At 38.6% G+C, this 21,449-nt stretch overlaps 1 protein-coding gene and 1 long non-coding RNA gene across 8 annotated transcripts in view; one reads left to right on the forward strand and one right to left on the reverse strand.

The window, feature by feature from the left end:
• CEP290 (centrosomal protein 290) overlaps positions 1–21,449 on the reverse strand; it is a 46,367-nt gene that overhangs the window by 17,398 nt on the left and 7,520 nt on the right. For 2 of the 5 annotated variants that reach the window (XM_081929064.1, XM_081929063.1), the window contains exons 9-38: positions 20,868–21,050; positions 20,474–20,563; positions 20,269–20,391; positions 18,224–18,244; positions 18,005–18,128; positions 16,943–17,115; positions 16,228–16,390; positions 15,267–15,367; positions 15,036–15,123; positions 14,349–14,461; positions 13,398–13,970; positions 12,816–12,908; positions 12,377–12,461; positions 11,926–12,068; positions 10,809–10,973; positions 10,260–10,409; positions 9,613–9,728; positions 8,969–9,071; positions 8,345–8,575; positions 7,715–7,888; positions 7,173–7,284; positions 6,378–6,583; positions 5,559–5,710; positions 3,616–3,727; positions 3,032–3,487; positions 2,358–2,522; positions 2,076–2,183; positions 1,810–1,944; positions 816–1,085; positions 293–400 (exon numbers count right to left, since the gene is read on the reverse strand). In XM_081929064.1, the coding sequence (XP_081785190.1) occupies positions 293–400; positions 816–1,085; positions 1,810–1,944; positions 2,076–2,183; positions 2,358–2,522; positions 3,032–3,487; positions 3,616–3,727; positions 5,559–5,710; positions 6,378–6,583; positions 7,173–7,284; positions 7,715–7,888; positions 8,345–8,575; positions 8,969–9,071; positions 9,613–9,728; positions 10,260–10,409; positions 10,809–10,973; positions 11,926–12,068; positions 12,377–12,461; positions 12,816–12,908; positions 13,398–13,970; positions 14,349–14,461; positions 15,036–15,123; positions 15,267–15,367; positions 16,228–16,390; positions 16,943–17,115; positions 18,005–18,128; positions 18,224–18,244; positions 20,269–20,391; positions 20,474–20,563; positions 20,868–21,050 (4,836 nt within the window). The remainder of the gene's footprint in view (positions 1–292; positions 401–815; positions 1,086–1,809; positions 1,945–2,075; positions 2,184–2,357; positions 2,523–3,031; positions 3,488–3,615; positions 3,728–5,558; positions 5,711–6,377; positions 6,584–7,172; positions 7,285–7,714; positions 7,889–8,344; positions 8,576–8,968; positions 9,072–9,612; positions 9,729–10,259; positions 10,410–10,808; positions 10,974–11,925; positions 12,069–12,376; positions 12,462–12,815; positions 12,909–13,397; positions 13,971–14,348; positions 14,462–15,035; positions 15,124–15,266; positions 15,368–16,227; positions 16,391–16,942; positions 17,116–18,004; positions 18,129–18,223; positions 18,245–20,268; positions 20,392–20,473; positions 20,564–20,867; positions 21,051–21,449) is intronic. The other 3 variants (XM_081929066.1, XM_081929065.1, XM_081929067.1) reach the window with 3 other exon arrangements.
• Positions 3,742–16,694, forward strand: LOC309379694. 3 transcript variants are annotated; one of them, XR_014172601.1, is made up of 3 exons: positions 3,742–4,951; positions 10,313–10,464; positions 16,363–16,694. It is a non-coding gene; the product is annotated as an uncharacterized lncRNA (long non-coding RNA). The 3 variants fall into 3 exon arrangements; XR_014172602.1 differs by lacking the exon at positions 16,363–16,694 and adding an exon at positions 12,798–12,883; XR_014172603.1 differs by lacking the exons at positions 3,742–4,951; positions 10,313–10,464 and adding an exon at positions 15,392–15,920.

Genomic DNA, 21,449 nt, shown 5'->3' on the forward strand with positions numbered 1-21,449 from the left:
TCACTCAACGGGTGGGACAGTGATCTGCGTTGACTTCCCACTCCATATGCATTCCTCTTTAAAAACAAAAAACAAAACAATTCCCAAGATTGTCTCCAACCCATGGGACCAGCGTTTTGATTGTGGGGTGGGCAGCTGTAAAAAGACAGCTTCCACAAATTACTTTACATCAGAACTTGGCTGGATCCAAGCCAAAAAGGATAAGAAATCACCATATTTCAATTCTGTCCCCATCTTATCTTTATTCCCCAAATCCTCAAATGCAGAAATCATGAACAAAACTTCTACTTACTAACGCAGTTTGCTTGAATTTGTTAAAAGAACTGTCAGCATGTATATCTAACTTTTGATGTAGCACTCTGAGGTCGTCTTCATGTTTCTTTGCAATTTCCTCTTGTTCCTAAATAGTGCAAAAAAATATGTTTCTGTGTCCATTCTATTCTACAAAAATTTCAAAGTTACTAATCTTATCACGCTAAATGCAAAAGAAACTGAAAAGGATGTCCACAACAAAAGGCAATACTCTTCAAGTTTTCCAAACACAGAAGTCATTTTTAACTTCCTTTACTTCTTATGCTACATATTCAGGACTTTTCCCCACGAATGGCACTCAGAATAATGCAGTCCCAAGTCATGTTGGAAACACCAATTCACACAAATGGCACCTCTGTGCCACCACTGCCCAGTTCAAATGGCCCTGTGTAACCCAGCATTTTCCATTCATTCATTCATTAAAAAAATTCTACAATGCCCTTCAATTCAAAATTTCCAGGGCTGTTTACAGTAACAGCTCATGCATTTTGTACTGTAAATACCTCTCTTGCTTTGGCCAAAAGGTGTTGGTACTTTTTCAACACTTCCTCTTTTTGATTTAATCTTGCTTGCATATTTGCAATTGTCTGGTGTGCAATTTTCAGAGCACGAGGAGAAGCAGCAGAGTCCTCTTCTTTTGGTCCAAGCTCTGCTATTATTTTCTCTCTCTCTGATGATGCTGGCAATCGAAGTCTCAGTTCATTTATGATCCTGTCTCTGGATAAGATACTTTGCTCCGCTTTCCACAAAGCAGCTTCTTTTTCTTTCAGTTTCTGTAATAAAATAAATCTCTGTTACCAAAAATGACAAATATAATTGAGAAGATTTCTTCTTTTTTCAACATGGAGAAAAGAGTGGGGAAATAAAGGTAAGTGGGGAGCTGTGAAAAACAAGAGGTGGGGGCAGGACCAGAATAGATAGATAGATAAGATAGATAGATAGATATATTATTCATTTTTAGGTCAAGAGAACTAGACAACCAACAAAGAACATCACAGAATAGCTGTTTTAATCAAAGGCAGGACCAACTGAAGTGCATTCTGGGAGCTATCTGCTTCCCAAGACATTGTTCCTGCCTTTGACCACCAGGTGGAGTCAAAGCCCAACCTGATAGCCTGGCGCCTTCATTACATATCTTTAAGTGCCAGGCCAAACTGTTTCTCTATAACCAGGCCTTTGGCTGAGTAACATTCTGCGGCCTTTTAAATGGGTTTGTGGAAGAAATTATTCAGATTTTTTTTCTTTTTGTTCCATTATGAATTTTATGTTCTCATCTTATATTTTTACATTGTGAATCACTGTGTGATCCTTTAGTAAAAGGTGGCATACAAATTTAATAAATAAAAGGTTAAAAAAAAAGATTTTAAAATTGAACAGCCTTCTGGAGTGAGAGGAAGGAGCAATGCAACTAAAGATACCCTCCTCTGCTGGAGGCAAAATCTCTACTCTATAAATCACTAAAAGCATATGATTCGGTTAGCTGAACAATCCAATCACCTCTTCTAAGGATTTGCAGGTGGCTTGCACTTCCAGGATAGTTCGGACGTGTTCTCGTATTTTCCTTAAAGCTTGCTCAAGCTGATGTGCAAGGGGCAAGCTGGGGTCTGGAACTGATCCTGTAGCTTCATCAAACTGCAGAGAAGTAAACAGAAAGGGTTGTTTTGCGCAGACAGGCAGAGACCCCCCCCCCAACCCCAGGTGACAACCAGGTGGAATAATGACACTTGACGTATTATGGGACTTATCAGTATGAAATCAGGTACCTTCTGAGCAGTTCTAATTATGTCCTTCTGCTGACGGTCATAAGTGTCGAGCTGACGTTCTAATTCTACTTCTCTTTGTTCCCAGGCCAACTGCCGCTCCTCATGGAACTACAAGATTTAAGGGGTTTAACAAGGACTGTACACAGCCTCTGAGAGCAGCACAAATATATGCTAGATACAGGAACATTTTTCACGTTACATGCAGCAAAACTTTTGTAGGAGTTTTCTCTGCAGAATTTCTAAAGTTATATTATTATTTTTAAAAAACTTGCTTTTCTGTACCTTGCTCTGCTGTACAATTTCTTCTTCCAGGTTATTAATGGTACGTTCGTATTCAGAAAGGATATTGTTCAAATATTTAATCTCTTCCTTTTTCTTGGCTAATTCGCGGTTCAGTTTAAGGTCCTGAAGACGAAGCTCTTCAATTTTCATATGCCACTCAATTACCTGACAATACACAAATGACCAAATCTGACAATAATTTAAGGACCGAACTGATTCCAAATAGTGCCAAACCACTGCAGAAAAAAAGATGAACTAGCTCAGCTCAAAAATCAGGAGAATTTGGTTGAAAGGAGTGGTGGTTGGGAAAAAATACATAACCATGTGGAATCCTTAGTGCATAGGTAGAGGCACAAGCAAGCATCTCATGAATTCTTTGCATTTTGGCCCAGATTAACAAAATGAAGAATGTGTGCATGTGATTAAATATGAATACAAAAGAATCTGAGTGATGAAGCACTAATGGACTACAACACACATTCAAATGGGGGTGACTGACATTTTTACAGTGGAAATTGACATTCTGTCAATTGACATTGATAAGTAGATGCTGCTTTTACCTCTTGGCTAATCAAGGCAATAAAAATGAAAAATCAAATCAAACAAACCCCAAAACTTTATCTGAACTGAGAGTCAATTCTCAAATATATATTTAAAGTTGTTATATCACAAACCTTCTGTGCTCCTCTTGTATCTTTCAATGTGGCTATTAGTTCTTCTAATCCTTTTAACTTTGTCTCCAACTCCAGTGTTCTGTTCTCTGCGTTTCGGCGCTCCTGCTGAGCAAGCTGGACCTCATCCATAGTCTTAAGTTTGTCATTCTGAAGCTGAATCATAGTTTTGGAGAACTTCTCCTGCTGAGCCAGGGGCAAAGCACCACTGAATTGTCGTCGCAGTGACTGTACAGTCTGGCGGAGATGCTTAGCTCTATTCCTCCCCTCGAGTCGTGCATAGTACAATGCTTGCTCTTTATCATCTAGTTTCTGCTCTAGGCGCATATTAGCCACCTCCATCTTCTGAAGTTTTGACATGGCAGCCTCTAACTTGGCCACAGCAGTGGCTTCACTAACCTGAAGGGCCACGATATGTTGATGTAATTTTGCAACAAGTGTTTTTTCATCTGATTGTGCCTGAATGGCAAGTAAGATAAAAATATATATAAAATCAAATGCATTCGCCAAGCATTTACATGGTATTGGGCTTATTATCTGTGTCACAGGGATGAATGGTTATGCTTCTAAGCAGAGATAGCCCATACCTGAAAATCCAAAATCTGCATTCTGAGCGATTCCACTTCTTTCTCTCTGGATTGCTGGCGATTCTCCAAAGCATCAACTTGCATCTTGGCAATATCAGACAGCTCTTTTAGCCTAGCAAGACATATTTACCAAAAAATACTGCAAGGGTAACAGTATTCCCTTTTTCTTTTTCCCCCAATATGCAAATAATAAAAAAGTACTAAAAGGGTATATGTTGAATGGAACTGCTGCACATTTAAGGCTAGCAGATGAAAACGTCTAGCAGATGAAAAAGCTGTTTGAGCCTCAATGCCTGAAGACTGTTTACAGGCTGAGAATGTGGTTAAAACCTGAAACATTGTCGCAACAGCACTATCACTAGGTCCATATGCAGTGCCACATGGAACAGTTGTGTCACACAACACTACTGAGTTTTGATGCTATAAATGAGCTGTTTACATTAAGTTGTAGCCCACCACATACTGACTGCATTCATATGCAACACAGTTTAAAGCTATGTGGACAAGCTACAGCAAGCCTGAGCAAAATATCTGGCCCCCAACACTGCCCCTTTCACATTCTTCTGCAGGTCTGGTGAAAGGACATCTTCAGAGTTTAGTTTCCCTTTTAAAGACTCTTGACTTAGGATTACATTTCAACCAGGTACATTTCATAAGAAGGCATTTTCAAACCCTAGGTTCTGCTGGCTTGTGAAACCATTGTTTGATCCTTGGTTTGTGCATAACGCCAAGCCAAGATTCTGGAAAAGTGATACTATAACTTAGCAGAGGCCTTCTGAATACAATGGCGAAGCAGGGCTCATTTAAGTCAGGTACTTCATTTGGGCTCACTGAGCCTCATCCATAGAGCACTAAACCATGATTTCACATTAAAGTCATACCTCGGGTTACAGCCACTTCAGGTTGCGTCTTTTCGGGTTGCTGACTGCCAAAACCCAGAAGTACCGGAACGGGTTACTTCTGGGTTTCGGCGGTCACGCATGCGCAGAAGCGCCAAATCTCAACCCATGCGTGCGTAGACACAGGTTGTGAACGTGCATCCCGCATGGATCACGTTCGCAACCCGAGCATCCACTGTACAATGCAATCCAGACCACTATGTTAAACACGTGTAGGTTTTTTTTATAGCTGCTTCCAAACATAGATTCTATTATGTGGAATTGCATAGGTTTCAGTTGCTGACGCTGTGTAATTTTTTGTAATGTTTTCATGTATTTATTATATATTTTATACCTGCACACTCTGCCTTACAGACTTTTCCCCACCTCGCCTGGGAAGGCTGGGCCGACTGACTGACTTCAGCTACAAAAGTTGAGGCTGTTGAACAGACTCTTAGGTTGTGATATTGTTTTTGTATCTTTATTTTTGTAATTTATGATTTATGTGGGTATTTTCAATTTGGTTGTGTACTTTCTGATGTGATTTATTTGTTGTTTATTTCTACCTTTGTTAATTTGTAATTATGTAAATATTTGCATGTCGTAAGCCACTGTGAGCATGATTTTAACTATGGAAAGGCAGAATACAAATACAATAATGTGTGTATGTTTACTCTTTTATGATTATTTTATCATAAAGCTGCCTGAAAAAATGACCGATAAAATTTTAATTAAGCAAAACTAGACTCCAAAAAGCAGCATGCGTACACAATTTCAACATTTCCTTTGCAAAACTTCCCCAAAGACCTCCCAATTACTCTTTAAACTTCCCCCAGGTCATAAAGCAGCTCCAGGATGAGGAATGGTTGGGTTTTAAAGTGAAAAACCAGTGTCATTCCCCACAATTTTCCCTTTAAAAGGCTCCCGCGACATGTGTGCGTGCATATAAGGGCAGAGGGGGGCAGTTCTAGAGGGAAATTCAAATAAATTTGGAAGTATTCTCTCCCCCCCCCCCCGCCACCTCTTCTACGCAGGGCTGAGTAATGCAAGAACCTTTAAACTTACTTTGATACTTCAATCTTGAGCTCAGTTTCACTTTTCTCCAGGTCCATAATTCGACGTCTATCTGCCTCGCTGACTGCTTTACTCACACTGCTTGATAGTTCATCTCGCAAAGACTGTTCCACTTTCTGTGCTTCAAGGTTGATCTTTGTAAGCTAAGACATGGCAAGTTTGGGAAAGATACTCAGAATCAGAACACTACATTCAGTCCAAAACAACAACCTGTTAGTACATGGGTAGACAACATGCATTATCAGGTGTTTGTGGCACTCTTTGATAGGATTATGAGGACTCACGGCATGCACAGCTGGCTGTAATGTAGAACACCAGCATGTCTTTCCTGGGCTGAATTTCCGCCTGCTCTGACTACTTCAAGATACAGGAGCCTTACAAACACTAACTAGAAACAATCTTGGATTCAGCTTGTGATAAACTTGCCCCAAAATGCCACTCTCTTAGTTCATGTGCCTCAAGAATTAACTGGGCGAGAGAAATGGAATGAGAGCCTTTCAGCAGAATGAACCAACATCCTGCGTATTCACACTAATCCACAGTTTATTTCTAACTACAGTTTAATGTGATGTTTGGCTTGGTCATAAAGCTGTTTCTTCTAGGTGTTAGGAATTTGTCAACCTTATATGCCTACTTTTCCACCTTACTCAATAGTGTCTCTCAAACAGCGCAATATCTCTAAATGCATCTAGCTCCAAGAAACTATTGGGGGGGGCACAAAGGAATGATAGGAGTAATTAAAGAGAACAGTATGCTACTGCATTTTCCAACACCTTAAGCAAACTATGTAATCACAGCTCAGCAGCCAACCTCAGCAAACTTTGTTTCCAGTTCAAAATTGCGTTCTTCCACTTGTTTTAATGTGTTCCGTAAGTGTTCATACATTCGCTGAGAGTGCTCTGCCCTTTGCCTTTCATTTAGTTCTTTCATTTCCAGCATAGTAATTTTCTTAGAAATAGAAACAATCTCACTGTTTGTTATGGCTTTTGTGGCCTTATCTGTAGCACTGTCTCCTCCTACAAATTGACAATAATATAAATGGAAAAATTTAGTGACAGACACATTTTAAAAACAAAACAATATAAAATCTGCAGTACGGAACAGAGGCAGAAATCTTCAACTTTTTCAAAATATTTAAAACATCTTCCTTTGCATAGTTCAGAACTGGAATATCATTTATAATTGCCCTTTACCTTGTTTAGTTATTATTACTTCCCTTTTTTATCAAAGGGACTGGGTTGATCTTTTCAGACTTTGGCAGAATCTTGACAGGATATCTCACTTCTAATACACTATAGGGGTTGTCTTCGCAAATAAAACACTCTAATAACAGGTAAGTTGTACTAATGATCACAGATACCTTTGGGGATATATTGAGCTCAACATCATTTTCCCTTTTATTTTTCCCTTTAAAAAAAGTCCTAGGCTTGTGTGAATACCATTTAAGAATACTAACAAGCTTTCAAGTGAATGTTTGGATTCTTGTTAATTTAAGAATAAGAAGGCTTGTGTTTCAAAATGTTGTTCAACTCTACATTTTAAGGTTTACAGAGAAAACATGTATCATCTCATTGTAATAAAATGATCATAATACAATGCACTCACCCAATTTTGCTGTTTGCTCCCAAGCTTGTTCAAGTGTATGAAGTTTCTCTTTTGTAATTTCCAGCTCCTTGTTTAAAGACTCAATCTGTTCTTTCAGGGATGCATTTTCACGCTATATGGCATGGCAAGATGTAGCACACCAAAAACAATTTAAAGACAAATTAAAATCTAATAACAGTTTAAAAACAAAACAAAAATATTGCTTTGTGCAAGCAGTGAGAGAATGTTAGACACCAATTAAAAGAAAGAGATCCAACTGTACAGTGCTTTCCCCTTAGTTAAAGTGTAAGTAGCTTTCAAAAGAGATCACTATGAAAAGCACACCTAAGTATATCCTTCCCTCTCTGTTTTTATAGTTAAAGCACTAGTGGTCTGTAATAGTATTTGGGAAGGACAATAAAAAGTTTGTTTTCCTTTCAAATCCTGCCTACAATATTAGGCAGCTGAATCTTCTGCTGGACCTGCACAACCAGCATAAAAATGAGATGGAGAAATGTAGATACTCAATCTAAAGTTATCTCAAAGTAGCATGGTAGTATTACCTCTAAGTGCTCCAAATTAGTTGTTCTTTGAACAAGCAAGTTATCTTTTTGTAGCATATCCCTGTATTTAGCCGTTAATTCATTATACTGCTTATTAGCCATTTCCAGATCATTCAGAGGTACACAATCATCCAGCGCTTTCTGCAATGCTGCCATCTTGAAAGTTGCCATTTCCTGAACAAAGAAGGAAGAAACAGTCTATATGGCATTCGAAAAAGGAGGAATGCTGAAGGTGCACACAAAAATACTGCAGCAGGTCACTAGGAATATAGAAGCCAAACTGTACTGTGAGAATAGCTGTGGCATATATTGAAAAGTGCAAAAACAGCTTGGATTGTGCAGACACTTGGAAAGAGTACATGATAAATCCTATTTAAAAAGTGAAGTATCGAGGCTCCACACAATCAGGACATCTGAGTAGGAATATGACCCATATGGTGCTCTTGTGAGCAGCTTGTGTGCAACACTTGGGATTCCTTTTCAAATGTTGGGTGGCACACAGTCAGTGCTGCCTGAGGATGTGATGCTGGAAATGGTTCAGGAAGCACAACCTCACTGCTGCTTTGCATACAAAAGCGTCTTGCACACAATCGTCATCTGAGTAGAGCTGGCATAATATATAAAACATACCTTAAACCTTTGCAAACGGCCAATCTTTTCTCCAACTGCAGCCTCCACAGCTATTAACTCGGCCTTCATCTTCTCATTCTCTTTCCGGAGATGCTTCTCCATTTCAAGTACGGTCGTGTACTGCCTTGCCAGTGACCTTTCATTTACCCTCAGAACAGTTATTTTTCTACTGTAGTCCGCAAATAGCCGTTTGAAGTCATCGCTATTCTTTTCAAGTGCATCTAATAAATTCTGTGGGAAGATTAAAAACGTCGCTGGCACTGTGATGTGAGTATTAACATGTATTTTAAGCAGTCTGTGGCATTGATCTAGCTAAACAGAAGCAGATACATTGGTGCATAACAGGCCTCTTCTCCCCTCCTCCCAGTCCTATGTACTCTTGGAAAAGCCACTCCTGAGAACCGCATGAGATGAGCCATGGGCATGAGAGAAATCACTGCAAATCTCCCCTCAAAAACCTTGCCAGACCCCACATTATTCTTTATAAAATAATCCAACCTTTAGAAACAGCATTTCAGGAGATGAAAGGGCTCCTAGCAGGAAGGAGGTGGGAAAGCCTTGTTGTCTCAGGTGGAACTTGTCATTCCTGGCACCCAAGCCCATGAATATAGGATCACTACTTACATAATATTCTTTTATTTTTACATCATCTTGCTCCTTTTGATGTTCCAATCTTTTCTTTTCTTCTTGTATTTTTTCACCAGCAGTATGCCAGTGTTCCCTTTCACTAAAATAAGTAAATGGATGTTTAGAGCTTTTTTTCCTTTCTGTAAAACACATTATTGCAACTATTGTGTCATATTGTGCTAGGTAAAATCTGAAGTCTGAAAGTTCAGAACAAAACATTTATAAGCTGCCAATAGAGGGGAAACAGATTTTGGAAAGAGCAAGTTAACTCTTCCATCAATGCAGAGCATGGCTGAATATAAGCATTATGTACTAGAGCTGAACAATCCTTGGCACCAGAATTATTAAGGGTATTTGAAACCCTTTTAATTAATTTATATTTATTTAATATGAATAAAAAACTATTAATAAACTTTTTTATTAAGTACTAATTTATTAAGTTTTATTAACAACATTAGTTTGCTGCCCCATAACTGTTTTCTAGAAAAAAATACAATTTTTGTTCCAAAAAAGATAAAAATACACTATTTAACTGTAGTGTTCGATTTTATGGTTGCATTGTAATTCACCTAGAAACACCTTATTTATTGTAATTCACCTTCTTTGGCTACTATACCAAGATATCATCCTCAGAATTATACCTTTGATATTCTTTATACAGCAAGCCTTGCTGGTGGCGGGCAACTGCAACTTTCCTTTTATAGTCTTCTAGTGCTTCTTCTAATTTCTTCAGCAGCTTCTCTTTATTCTCCAGTTCCTAATGATACACGTCAAATTAATGACATAGCTTTCTGGCATATGACATATGACATATCTCAGCTTCAATTCTAATGGATAAAAAATATATAAAATGGAGTGCCTTCCTATACCTATATGCTTTCTGAATTAAAATATTCTACAAAGACTGACCTCATCACATATATTTGTCTGTGGGAAAAGTTGCAGTTCAAGATGTAATATCAGTTTTCACCTTAAATAATAATATCAAGGTTATATAAAAGATATGTGAACAGGATTTTGTTCCTTTCACTATTACTTTGAAAACCATTTGTGAGATACTGAACTGCCATGAGGAAGAAACTTTGAATATAGAATGCGCTGTTTTTCATTAAAATACTGCATGGCTTTGAAACCACCATGGTATATACATACATATGCACATACGTGTGTGTGTGTGTGTGTGTGTGTGTGTGAGAGAGAGAGAGAGAGAGAGAGAGAGAGAGAGAGAGAGAATGGACAGAGGTAAACATGTTAAAATACACCAACTCATCAGTTTTAAAGTATTTACCTGCAAAAGATATATTAAATATTCATTCTGTGAATTTATTATGTTTGCACTAGATGGAGCCATTCCTTCCGGAAGATTTACTGCTTTGAACACCATACCGGCATCTTCTGATTGCCGCAGCAAATGGATCTCATTTTCTAAAGAGGCAACCTGAAACATATAAGCAACAATAGGGCGCAAAGAATCACTGAAAAGCTTTAAATATGTTAAGTATATCATTTACATGTATTGCAAAATATTGTCATTACTAGCCAGAAAGCTTACACCAAATAAAAATGTTTCTGAAGCGCCACAATTTTTAAAAAGCTGCTTTCAGTGATGGTCAGATGAGCAGCTGTTTGGGTGTGCAGAAGTGACAGCATCACTATCAGGGTCCCAGTACGCACCCATAATCCCCCACACTAAAGCAGCACTCTTTCAGTGGGTCCTCCTTTGTCTATCAATAAAATCTTGCATGACACATATGAGGAGCTGTGGAAAGAAACCCATGTGTACTTCACTTTGTATTGCTACCTAGGCTACTTTTGAAGGCTAAGATAGGCTGCATACCTTGGCATTTGCTTTTGAAAGCTGATTGGAAAAATTCACTGCTTCTTTTTGTGCTTCCCTCAGTTCCGTCCTTAATTCTTCATTTCGTCCTGTTAGTTGGTCAACTTGCGTCTTTAAATGTATGCTAGCATCGAAGTTTCCTTCTGTATTCTTTAATTCAATTGCCTGCCAACAATTGTTTCACCATAAAAGAAAGTAAGTGCTTTCCATGAAGTTAAACTCTCTTCTCCTAGCCCTACATGGAGATACAAGTCTGGTAATTTTCCCCATGCATAAATGCACTCTACCAAACGCCTAGATTCCTCTGTTAACAAATACATGCCAAGTTCAATTAAAACTATATAAAGCCAAACAGTAAATCTGGCCATTTAAAGAGTAAAACATGGTATCTGCATGAGGAATAAAACTGCAATGGAAAGGAATATTGCAAAAGTGTAATTCTACATATGGCGAATGTATTGGGGGAGTGTGGACCTTTTCTGAAGCAGTTAATTCCATTACCCCATGATTTGTATAGCATTTTAGCACACAGGACAGACAAGAATCAAACTGGGAAGTGCAGCTCAGTTGCTTAGCCGCTGCACTACAGCAGCTTGACTATGCAAAGCAGATTCCCTGAGGGCACACTACAGCAACAGTCCAAGCCAAAAATCCCAACGCCCAAGTCTTCCCTTTCTTCCACTTTGCCTGTCAAAGGGAGGAAGCCAACGCAGATTGGCTCTTTACACTAGGTCATGGCCCTGTGACCATTTGCTGAAGAGGGATAAGAAAGGCTCAAAAGAGATACCCTATGCCTTCCAGTGCAGACCATATCATAGTTGGAGAGAACAGCCTCCCCAGATAACAATTATGTAGGAAGGAAGCAAAATCCTTAAATTTCAACATAAGTTTGCAAGCAGCTGAACTATATTTTTGCTGCCCTAGTTGTTTAAAAAAAAATTCTATAACCCATTCAAAGTATTTGGTAAGGATACACTTTCCCCTCCAAAACCCGATTTCCTTTATCGTCTCATACCTGTGTCATGATGTACATAAGGCAAGCAATCATGAAATCTTTTTAACGTTTTCAGCTACACAGATTCAGCTAAGCTAAGTAAGTAATGAAATACAGACTTACATTTACTAATCGTTCCAGACTAGGAATGATTACAGCAGTTTCTCCACCTTTCACACCTGGATCTTTCTGCATGTCCTTTATAGCTTGTAGGATTTCTTTCATGCCTTCTTCAAGGTGCTTATTTTCTTGCACCAATTCTTTTACTGCAATTACATTACATATAGTTCACTTCCGCACGCTTTGCATCGGACAATTGCAAGTTCATATGTATTTCAGCTGGGTTTCTAGTTATGGTATCCACACTTCCAAGAGGAGATATTAGTGAATTTTAGCAAGAGTTCTTACTCAAAATGATTCATTCAGAAAATATTTTCAAACTTGGATTCAATGTGGATACTACAAGGTTTGCAAGATTTATAAAACAAAACAACAAGATAGTGTATTTTTGCCTGACTCATTAACCATTGCTTTAGCACTCTTATTTCATAGGTAAATTAAAATTTATGCTTACATTTCAATTGAAACTTGGCTATCATGGCCCTGTTTTGTTCCAAGTCCCTGTCACGTTCCTTTAATTCTTTGGTAAGGTAGTTATTCTGCCAATAAAAACAGAATTACCATAAAAATGTGTTTCCAGAACTTTAAAAAGGCTCATTTTTTATACCGAGTTGTTGAAAAAATGTTAAAAGAGACAAAATATCATATCTAACCTGCATTTTGAACAATGTATGACAGCATATTGCATTTCATGTATTTCAAACAAAACAACAATAATGTTTTTGTAATAAGGAGAGAATAATAAAAATAAGAATGTTTTTGTAAAAAGGGAACACTACAATTTGAATGACAGTATATTCAGTCAAATAATACTAAGTTATTAGAAAAATACTTATTAGTCTCTTAATATGGACTATCATGACTTTATCTCTCAGGGGGAAACCCTGAACTACCTCAAACTCCTGGCTCCTGTGTCTGTCAAGCTCTAGCTCTGCGCTTTTATTCAGGGTATTCTTGGCGAACAAGTCTTTCAATATCTGCTCGTTCTAGAGAACAAGTAATAATTAATGCTTTTGAATTTCAACTCCTAAAGACTTTTACATTCTATATGCCTCACAATTCAGTTTTAACTATTTGTGGTTGCCTTTCATAATGAGTCACAACAAGGTATCTATCAATAACACAGTCACTGCCGTTTTACTGGGATGATCTTATTTGTAATGATGCAATGATACCACCATTCTCAAACACTTTTATGGGCGAGTACAGCCAATCTTAACATCAGACAGTGACAAATAATTGGTTCAGATTTCTGAAGTCCCAGTCTTTGTGCCTTTACTCTAGAAAACATATATATATATTTATTACATGTTTGCAAATGTGGCACATTCATCTGTATTGCAGTGGATTAGTTTTAAATATGAAATTGTTTTTTACTTGGTAATTGCTTCATTATGTTTCAAATGAAGCGATTCATAAACAAAACAAAACAATTATGGAAGGCACAAATTTAAGCACATATGAAGATGTCTCACCTCTGACCTAAGGAACATTAATTCACTCCTCAACTGCCTTATAAGACTCTCAACTCGATCTATCTGATATGTATTCATTCGCAGGCCACAATCAAGTCCTTCATCCATGTGTTCTACTGGCCATGATTCTGGAAAATAGATCTGGTCTTTCCCCATCTCTCTCATATCAGTTCTTAAATCCAACAATTTTATTTCAGAATTGTCCTTCTCATCTCGCAACAGGACCTCCTGCACTACGTAGGAGGACACTGGCTTTCCAAGCAGAGAAAGAGGCAGCCCTTCCTGGAAATCCAGTGACAGGGTCTGAACCCGAGATGCTTCAGTTCTCTCCATCTGCCTTTCCTGTCTTTGTCGTCTTTTACTAGCCCTTTGTTTCCCTTGCATAGCAGAAAATGATAGTGGACAGTCTGCTCTCAGTTCTTTCGATTCACTGAAACTGACCGGACATAAAGCTTTCCCTAGCATTTCTTTAGATTGCTGCTTTACAGAACTGTAAAGTTCCTCTACTGTAAAAGACTCGGAGCCATCACAGTTATCAGTCACTTGTATCTCTGAATCAAGCTGAAAACTCAACTGAAAAGAAAAGAAGATATGCTTTCACTTTTTGAGAGAAATAAACTTTTAACACATTCCAGATCTTCTCAATCCTTTCCTCAAAGTTTTACTTTTTTCCTCTGTTGCCTCCCACAACTCTGAGGGAAAAGAGTATCGCTTTAGGAAAAGCTATGCTTTTCTTTCTGTACTACACTAATTGATATTTACAGAATAAAGATCAGCATTCATTATACGTGAAAGCAATTAACAAGATGGCCACACATTAAATAATTTCAATATAGATTTTTTTTGTATACAATGCTTTATTTTTATTTTTAAAAAAGATATTTCAATGATACTCCAATCTAAGAAATCAGTCAAAATGGAATTTACAATGAATAAAACTTAGGCCATTACCTTTTCTTTAACCTCATCAACGTTAACTGTACTCATAAACTCATATTTACTCCTTCTCATCTTCAGATCTTCAGTAAAGGTATCAATCAGCTGTAGGTCATCTGTATCCAATCCTAATCAGAACAAAGTTTACAAGCGGTACTTTAAAATTAAAAACAATGCAAGGCTGACCTCAGTAGTGATAAAAAGTCTCAAAAGCAAGTCATGTGAAAAAACTCTGTATGTAACTTAAAAGAAAGATCTCTCATTATCTCTGAGGAGCCTGCAGCACAAAAACATTGGTCCTCACACATCCAACCTGATTTAGGAAGAGATTAAGGGTCTAGATAGAACACAGATAGGAACTGGCCAACCCAGATGCCGAGATCTCACAGGAGGTAGATATTGCTTAAACGAAACAACAATTTAGCAGATCAGATTACCTAGGGAGGTTTAGCATCTCCCTCTCGATATATATCTAAAGGCAAATGCTATAATCATCAGTTTAGGACTGTCATAGACACCCAAGACCACACTAGATTCCCAACAAGAGTTCAATGAATTTGAGAAGGATTGTTTAATTCGTTTCCTCAGCGGTAACAAAAATTCATTATTCAGACTGTTCCAAGAGATAAACAAAGAAAGATGTTCTTCTGGAATCATCTATTGTTTGCTGCATGGCGCAAAGTAACTTCAGAGACAGCCTACCTAATGTTGCAGCTCTTCTTCCTTTCTCCTGAGCCAGTTTACGAATATGTTGTTTCAGGGCAACTCTTTCTTCTTCTAGTCTTTCAATCTGTAATGTATTCAAGTGCCTAGAATTATTTATTTATTTATTCATTTATTTATTTTTATTTCAATCTTATTGAAACGGTATGGAGATGAATCAACTGAGATGCTTAGACAAGAAAATCACGACTATGTCCATTTATCACTTGCCTCTTTCAGCAGGATTTGGTTTTCAGCCTTGTACTGCTGCTGTTTCAGTGCTTTGCTGTTTCTAAATTCCGTTAAATCAATCATTGTCTTGGGATCAAGACCTGAAATGTAATACATTGCAGAAATTTGTATATTCAATTAGAAGAATTCCAGTCAAGGATGATGGCCTGAGGGATCTAGGGTAGGGAGGGAATTGTCGCCCTACATATCACTCAGTTGGATATTTTTGCTAAGATCCTCATTTAGCTAGCCACACTAGGAGCAGTCCTCAGCCGTTGCTTTCAGCTTGTTCATTAAAGGCAGCAATGTGCTCTAGAATTCTCTAACTGCACTCTCATATACACTTATGAACATGCACTAGGTGGCAGTTCTAGACACTTCCTAACAATGGCAAATAAACCAACTCTCAGATCCTAGTGAAACGTTTGTCACACTGTCCCCGGTGAGGCAGTGAGGGACTACTACTTCTGTAATTAATTATTTGTACTTTCCACTTTTGGCACAGGGATCATAATAAGCCCTGGATCTCTTGCGCTGAGGGAAGGTGGGGAGCGAGAGGACACAACCTTATGATTACATGGTGTCAGATGGTCCTTTCCCCACTGCCACAAAAAATTCTGCAGTCCTTGTCCTAACACTGGAGCTTCAGTGTCAGTAAGTCAGTAAATATGGGTTTGCTGGGGCATACCAGGGGAACAACTGGTTCCTAAAGATCCAGCACCTTTCCAGTGTCCCAACATGTTCCTAAACCAGAGAGTATGATAAGCCGTGGAACAGGGGTAGTTCAGTCCCATTTATTTCACTTCCATTGTTTCCAGTGAGAATAAAATAATTAAGGGGGAAAGGATGGAGCAGCACAAGAGGATCAATTGCCTTCAGTTCATAGTCCCCCTGGTCATAGGAAGGTTATCTAAGGGCCACTATACAATTAAATATCTCCAAGAGTTAACATGATACATACCCAGTCGTCCACGGAGGTCTTCATTTTCATCAAGAAAATCATTGATTTTAAGTTCAAGTTTGTTAACTTCTTTAATTAATGTTTCAATTTCATGATCCCTTATTTTAATTTGCTTTTTTAAATCTTTTATTTCAGCAACAGCATCTTCCAGGCCATAAATTCCCTTAGAAAAGGAAAAGCAGATAAACTAAGAAGTGCATTAACCAAATGGATTAACCAGGAAATATAGTAACACAAATTCACGGAAGATAAGTCTATCAAAGACTACTAACCATGATAGATATGTTCTACCTCTACTGTTGGAGACTTTTGAATACCAGCTGCTGGAAACCACAAGAGGGAAGAGGGCTGCAGCTACAAGCTTCCCACAGGCATCTGATTGGCACTATGAGAACAGGAGGCTGGACTAGATGGGCCACTGGCTTGATATATATATGCATAATTAAACTTAATGAATTTTCATCTTTTCTGTGGTTCTGCTGTCATGATCACAAGATCATTAACGGTCTAACAACTTTGGCAAATTTAATATATTCAAGAGAAGGGGCTGATCTGGCATGGACCGAAATTATAAATAAAGACAAGGACTCCAGGACAAGATTCTTTCATCACCTCAGGGACATATTATTTAAAAGTATGTGTGACCCATTTAACAAATTTGCTATTTGTCTTCCCCATACCCTTTTAGAGTATTGTGTCAAATCAAACTACATACCGATTCATAATCTCTCATTCGTTTCAGAGTGTCAATAAGTTCTTTGTCCTTCTCCCTTGCATCAGCTTCTGCAAGTTCTGCTACCATTTCAGCTTCTTTGGTTTTCTGTTCCAACATATCTAATTTCTCTTGGATGTTCCCAATATGGCCCTGTTGAGCAGAAGATGACAGACCTAAAAAAATACAACAGACGTCCATAGAAAGTTGGTGAGAAACTAACTGGAAGACATACTGACAGTGAATTCAAATTAAGAGACTCATAGCAAGTAACAATCAAACCTCCTTCCCATCATATATATCTAATTCCGGAAGGGGAGAGCATTAAATATTCAGTCTTGCATATAAAAGCAGGAGCTTCTGTAAGAACTTGCTTCCATGCAATAAGCAGGACCAGAACTGGGTGAGGTTTTCTCCAAAGGAAGGTCAAACATCTGCAGTTATAAGGACAAACCTGCCTGTGGAATGTGTGAGACCTCAGGAAGAACGGTTTATATTCATAAATGCACCATAAGACATACAACAGGAAATGAAATATCCATAAAAGGTTCAGGCCATTGGTAGGGAACCTCTGGACTTAATTAGATCCAGCAGGACATTTGGAATAACCAATACCTACCTCTCCCATACCTAACGTCCTCTGATGCAGACATGGGGAAAGCTTCAGCTACTAGGAAAGGAAGAATCCTCCTTCACAGCCATGGCTTGAAGTTTTAATCACCTGACAGCATATTAACTCAGGTGACTGACTGGTGGGTGGTTAGGCCCACTTGTGGAAGTGGCCTGCAGAGGACTGGCCTCTGCATGTGGCCCTCCAACTGGTTGAAACGTATAATTATGAGGCCATGCAGACATAATGCTCCCACTCAGTAGTGGTCCACAAGAATATGTGCTTTCTTGTCTCATACACAAAATCCACAGTATTAGTCACGATAAATGGGTTCAGCACAGACAAGAATCATGGTTAACACTAACCAAACTTGAGTCTTAACCAGGTTATAAAATCAATTTCAAATCCAATCAAAACATATGGCTAAAGTTACACAAAACACATAAACAAGTTACTTTTTTCTTTTTGAAGCTCTCTTTTCATGTCCTCAATAAGCACTGCATTCTTTTCCATCTCTTTCGTATACTGTTCAACCTGTTCCGTGAGCAGTTTGATCTGACTGTCTCTTTCTTGCACACCCTGAAAAAATATAATTTGGTACCTAATTAATAGCACTGATAGTAAGCCATGAACAAACAAAAGATCAATCTTAAAAGAAAAACAGAAGTACTTACAACATAGAGTTCTGATATTATCTAGAAGAACGACAAGGAAAGGCAAAAGCAGCAAAAATAAAAGCAGAGAGGTAAAAATAAACATGAACATCCTGCATCATCATAAAAACGAGGAACTTTTTTAAAGCTAAACTCAATTTAATTTGTACTTTGGTCCAGACAGATATTACTTACCTTATACTGTTATATGAAAACAGAACTAACATTTTAACTGCATACAACAGTTTTTTTTCATAATTTACACTAGGGTAACATATGCCAAAGAGCCACATGTTAGTTATTATGGGTACACAGTACATGCATGTGAAGTTTCCAAATTAAAATTATAGCATAAGAATTTTCCAGGGGTCCACAGATTTTGGGGGGAGAAGTGCTACCACCCCCTTCACTCTGTGCTTTTGGAGAAAGTACAAGCAAAAGGTAAACCAGAGGTTGCTGTTCATTGCTGAAGGCCCCACAGGCAGAACAGGCAAAGAACTTGGCATGCTTTCAAATAGGGCCACAGCCCCACTGATGAATAGTGACCCCCAACTTCAGAGCTAAATGTTTAGTGTCTGAAGACCATAAGTTATACTCGGAGTGGATCCATTGAAATCAATAATCTCAGGTTAGTTTAAATTCCTTGATTTCAGTGTGTCTATTCAGTGTGTGACATAGTTGGGTATAATATAAGATTATAACATAATAAAATGTAAGCATGTGAAAGAAGGTATAGTTCATGCTGGAAAGGATATATAGATGTTTCAGCTGAGTTTATAGTAAGTTTTAATACATGCAGCTCATTAGAAAATGAAGCACTGTTTTAACAGATACACATTCTTGGTCTACAACACCTATTAAAATCCTAACACATGGAGAAGTCATCAGATTTCCCCTCCAAATGAAACTTAGGTTTCATATTTCATAAGTAGGAACCAGTGACGGTGAACCAGTGAACCTACTCTATAAGTAGGAACCAATCTGAACCAGTGAAGGCGGTGAAGGTCTAGTGTGAGTGTCTAGTGGTGGTTGGAGGATGGATGGTGGCTAACAGATTGAGGTTGAATCCTGACAAGACAGAAGTACTGTTTCGGAAAGACAGGCAGGTGTAGAGGACTCCCTGGCCCTGAATGGGGTAACTGTGCCCCTGAAGGACCTGGTACACAGCCTGGGAGTCATTTTGGACTCACAGCTGTCCATGGAGGCACAGGTCAATTCTGTATCCAGGGCAGCTGTCTACCAGCTCCACCTGGTATGCAGGCTGAGACCCTACCTGCCTGCAGACTGTCTCACCAGAGTGGTGCATGCTCTAGTTATCTCCCACTTGGACTACTGCAATGTGTTCTATGAGGGACTACTTTTTAAGGTGACCCAGAAACTACAACTAATCCAGAATGCGGCCGCTATACTGGTGACTGGGAGTGGCCACCGGGATCATATAACACTGGTCCTGAAAGGCCTACATTGGCTCCCAGTACGTTTCTGAGCACAATTCAAAGTGTTGGTGCTGACCTTTAAAGCCCTGAACGGCCTCGGCCCAGTATACCTGAAGGAGCGTCTCCACCCCCATTGTTGAGCCCAGACACTGAGGTCTTCCTCTGAGGGTCTTCTGCTGGCTCCCTCACTGCAAGAAGCGAGGTTACAGGGAACCAGAGAGAGAGCCTTCTTGTTAGTGGCACCCTCCCTGTGGAACACCCTCTCTTCATATGGCAAGAAAATGACCAACTATATGACTTTTAGAAAACATATAAAGGTAGCCATGAATTGGGAAGTTTTTAATGTTTGATGTTTTAGTATGTTCTGATATGTGCTGTGAGCCAGCCAGATGGGCAGGGTAAAAATAATAAAATTATTATTAGTTAGTATTATTAAGATTAAGATTACATAATACATTGTACACTGAAAGCACATATATTGATGGTAAAATCTGCAATATCGCCACTCTAAAACAGGGACATAAAGTAAACTTCTGTTCATTGTGCAGTACTCTATACTCATGCATAGATTTCTAATGTTTGTTTAACACAAATATTTGTTTGGTTTCTTCTTATTGGACAGAAAACTACCTGCTGGAGGGCCATAACGCTGCTCTTGTCAGCATCAAGGTGGGCCATTTTCAGTTTCTCTCTCAGAGTTAACAACATTTGCTGATACTCAATGATTTCTTCATCTTTAGAAGCCAAGATTCCCTGCAAAGCAGAATATGGTAAGGTGGAAAATCTTCAACAAAACATAAATCTTAAAAGGTAGCTGAAATAAAATATGCAATACCTTCCATTCTTCCACTTTTTCATTCACAGCTGCCATGAGAGGGTCATCTTCTTCATTCTTTGCTTTAAGTTGCTCCATTAACTCATGCACCTGTAAGATACCATCAATATATGATGCATGAAATATGACGTATGAAAATACAAGCTATGAGTGTATTACTCCAGATGCATTAACAAAGGGAATCAATGGTAATCCAGTTTTTACTCTATTTGCTTACTGGATCAAATACTTATTTAATGATCAATTTGTCATCACTCAGTAGTCATGCAGGATGTGTCATCTTTCTGATTTGATCTTTCTGTTTTGGTCCATTGTATTCCAATTTTAAGGTCTTTTATAGTTGTACAGTATCTTTACTAATCTGCTTCTGGAAAGAAGGTAGGTTACATTTTACCTGAAACTTATACTGTTCCTTTTCCTTTTTTAGTTGGTCCACAACAATGTCAGATTGCTGCACAATAAGCTTCATTTTATTGTACTCATCAGTCATCTTTTCCATTTCTTGCACCGATTCTTCTAGATTTTTCCTCATTTCCTGATTCTGAGCCTCTAATTTTTCGTTAGCTTCAGTCAAACTCTACAAATTTAAAAGTAAAATATTTATAATGAGAAACCCATTTCAAAATTGAAAAAAGCCAGCTCTGGCAAACTCCAAAATGGACTGATAGAGCCAACCCTGGATCCAAGTAAAGTAGGATTAATTTTTACCACAAGACCACCACAACTGACAACCACTGTTGAATCCACTGAAAGATATTACTCACTTACCGTATTTTTCGCCCTATAGGATGCACCTTTCCCCCTCCAAAAATGAAGGGGAAATCTGGGTGCGTCCTATGGGGCAAATGCAGGCTTTCGCTGAAACTTGGAGAGCGAGAGGGGTCGTGCGCACCGACCCCTCTCGCTCTCCAGGCTTCAGGAAGACATCCGCAGCCTGCTTCCCGGAGCGTCTGGGGCTCTGCTTTCAGGGCGCCCG

The sequence above is a fragment of the Podarcis melisellensis genome (genome assembly GCF_964234715.1).
Source record: "Podarcis melisellensis genome assembly, chromosome: 10".
In the NCBI taxonomy this organism is placed as follows: domain Eukaryota; kingdom Metazoa; phylum Chordata; class Lepidosauria; order Squamata; family Lacertidae; genus Podarcis; species Podarcis melisellensis.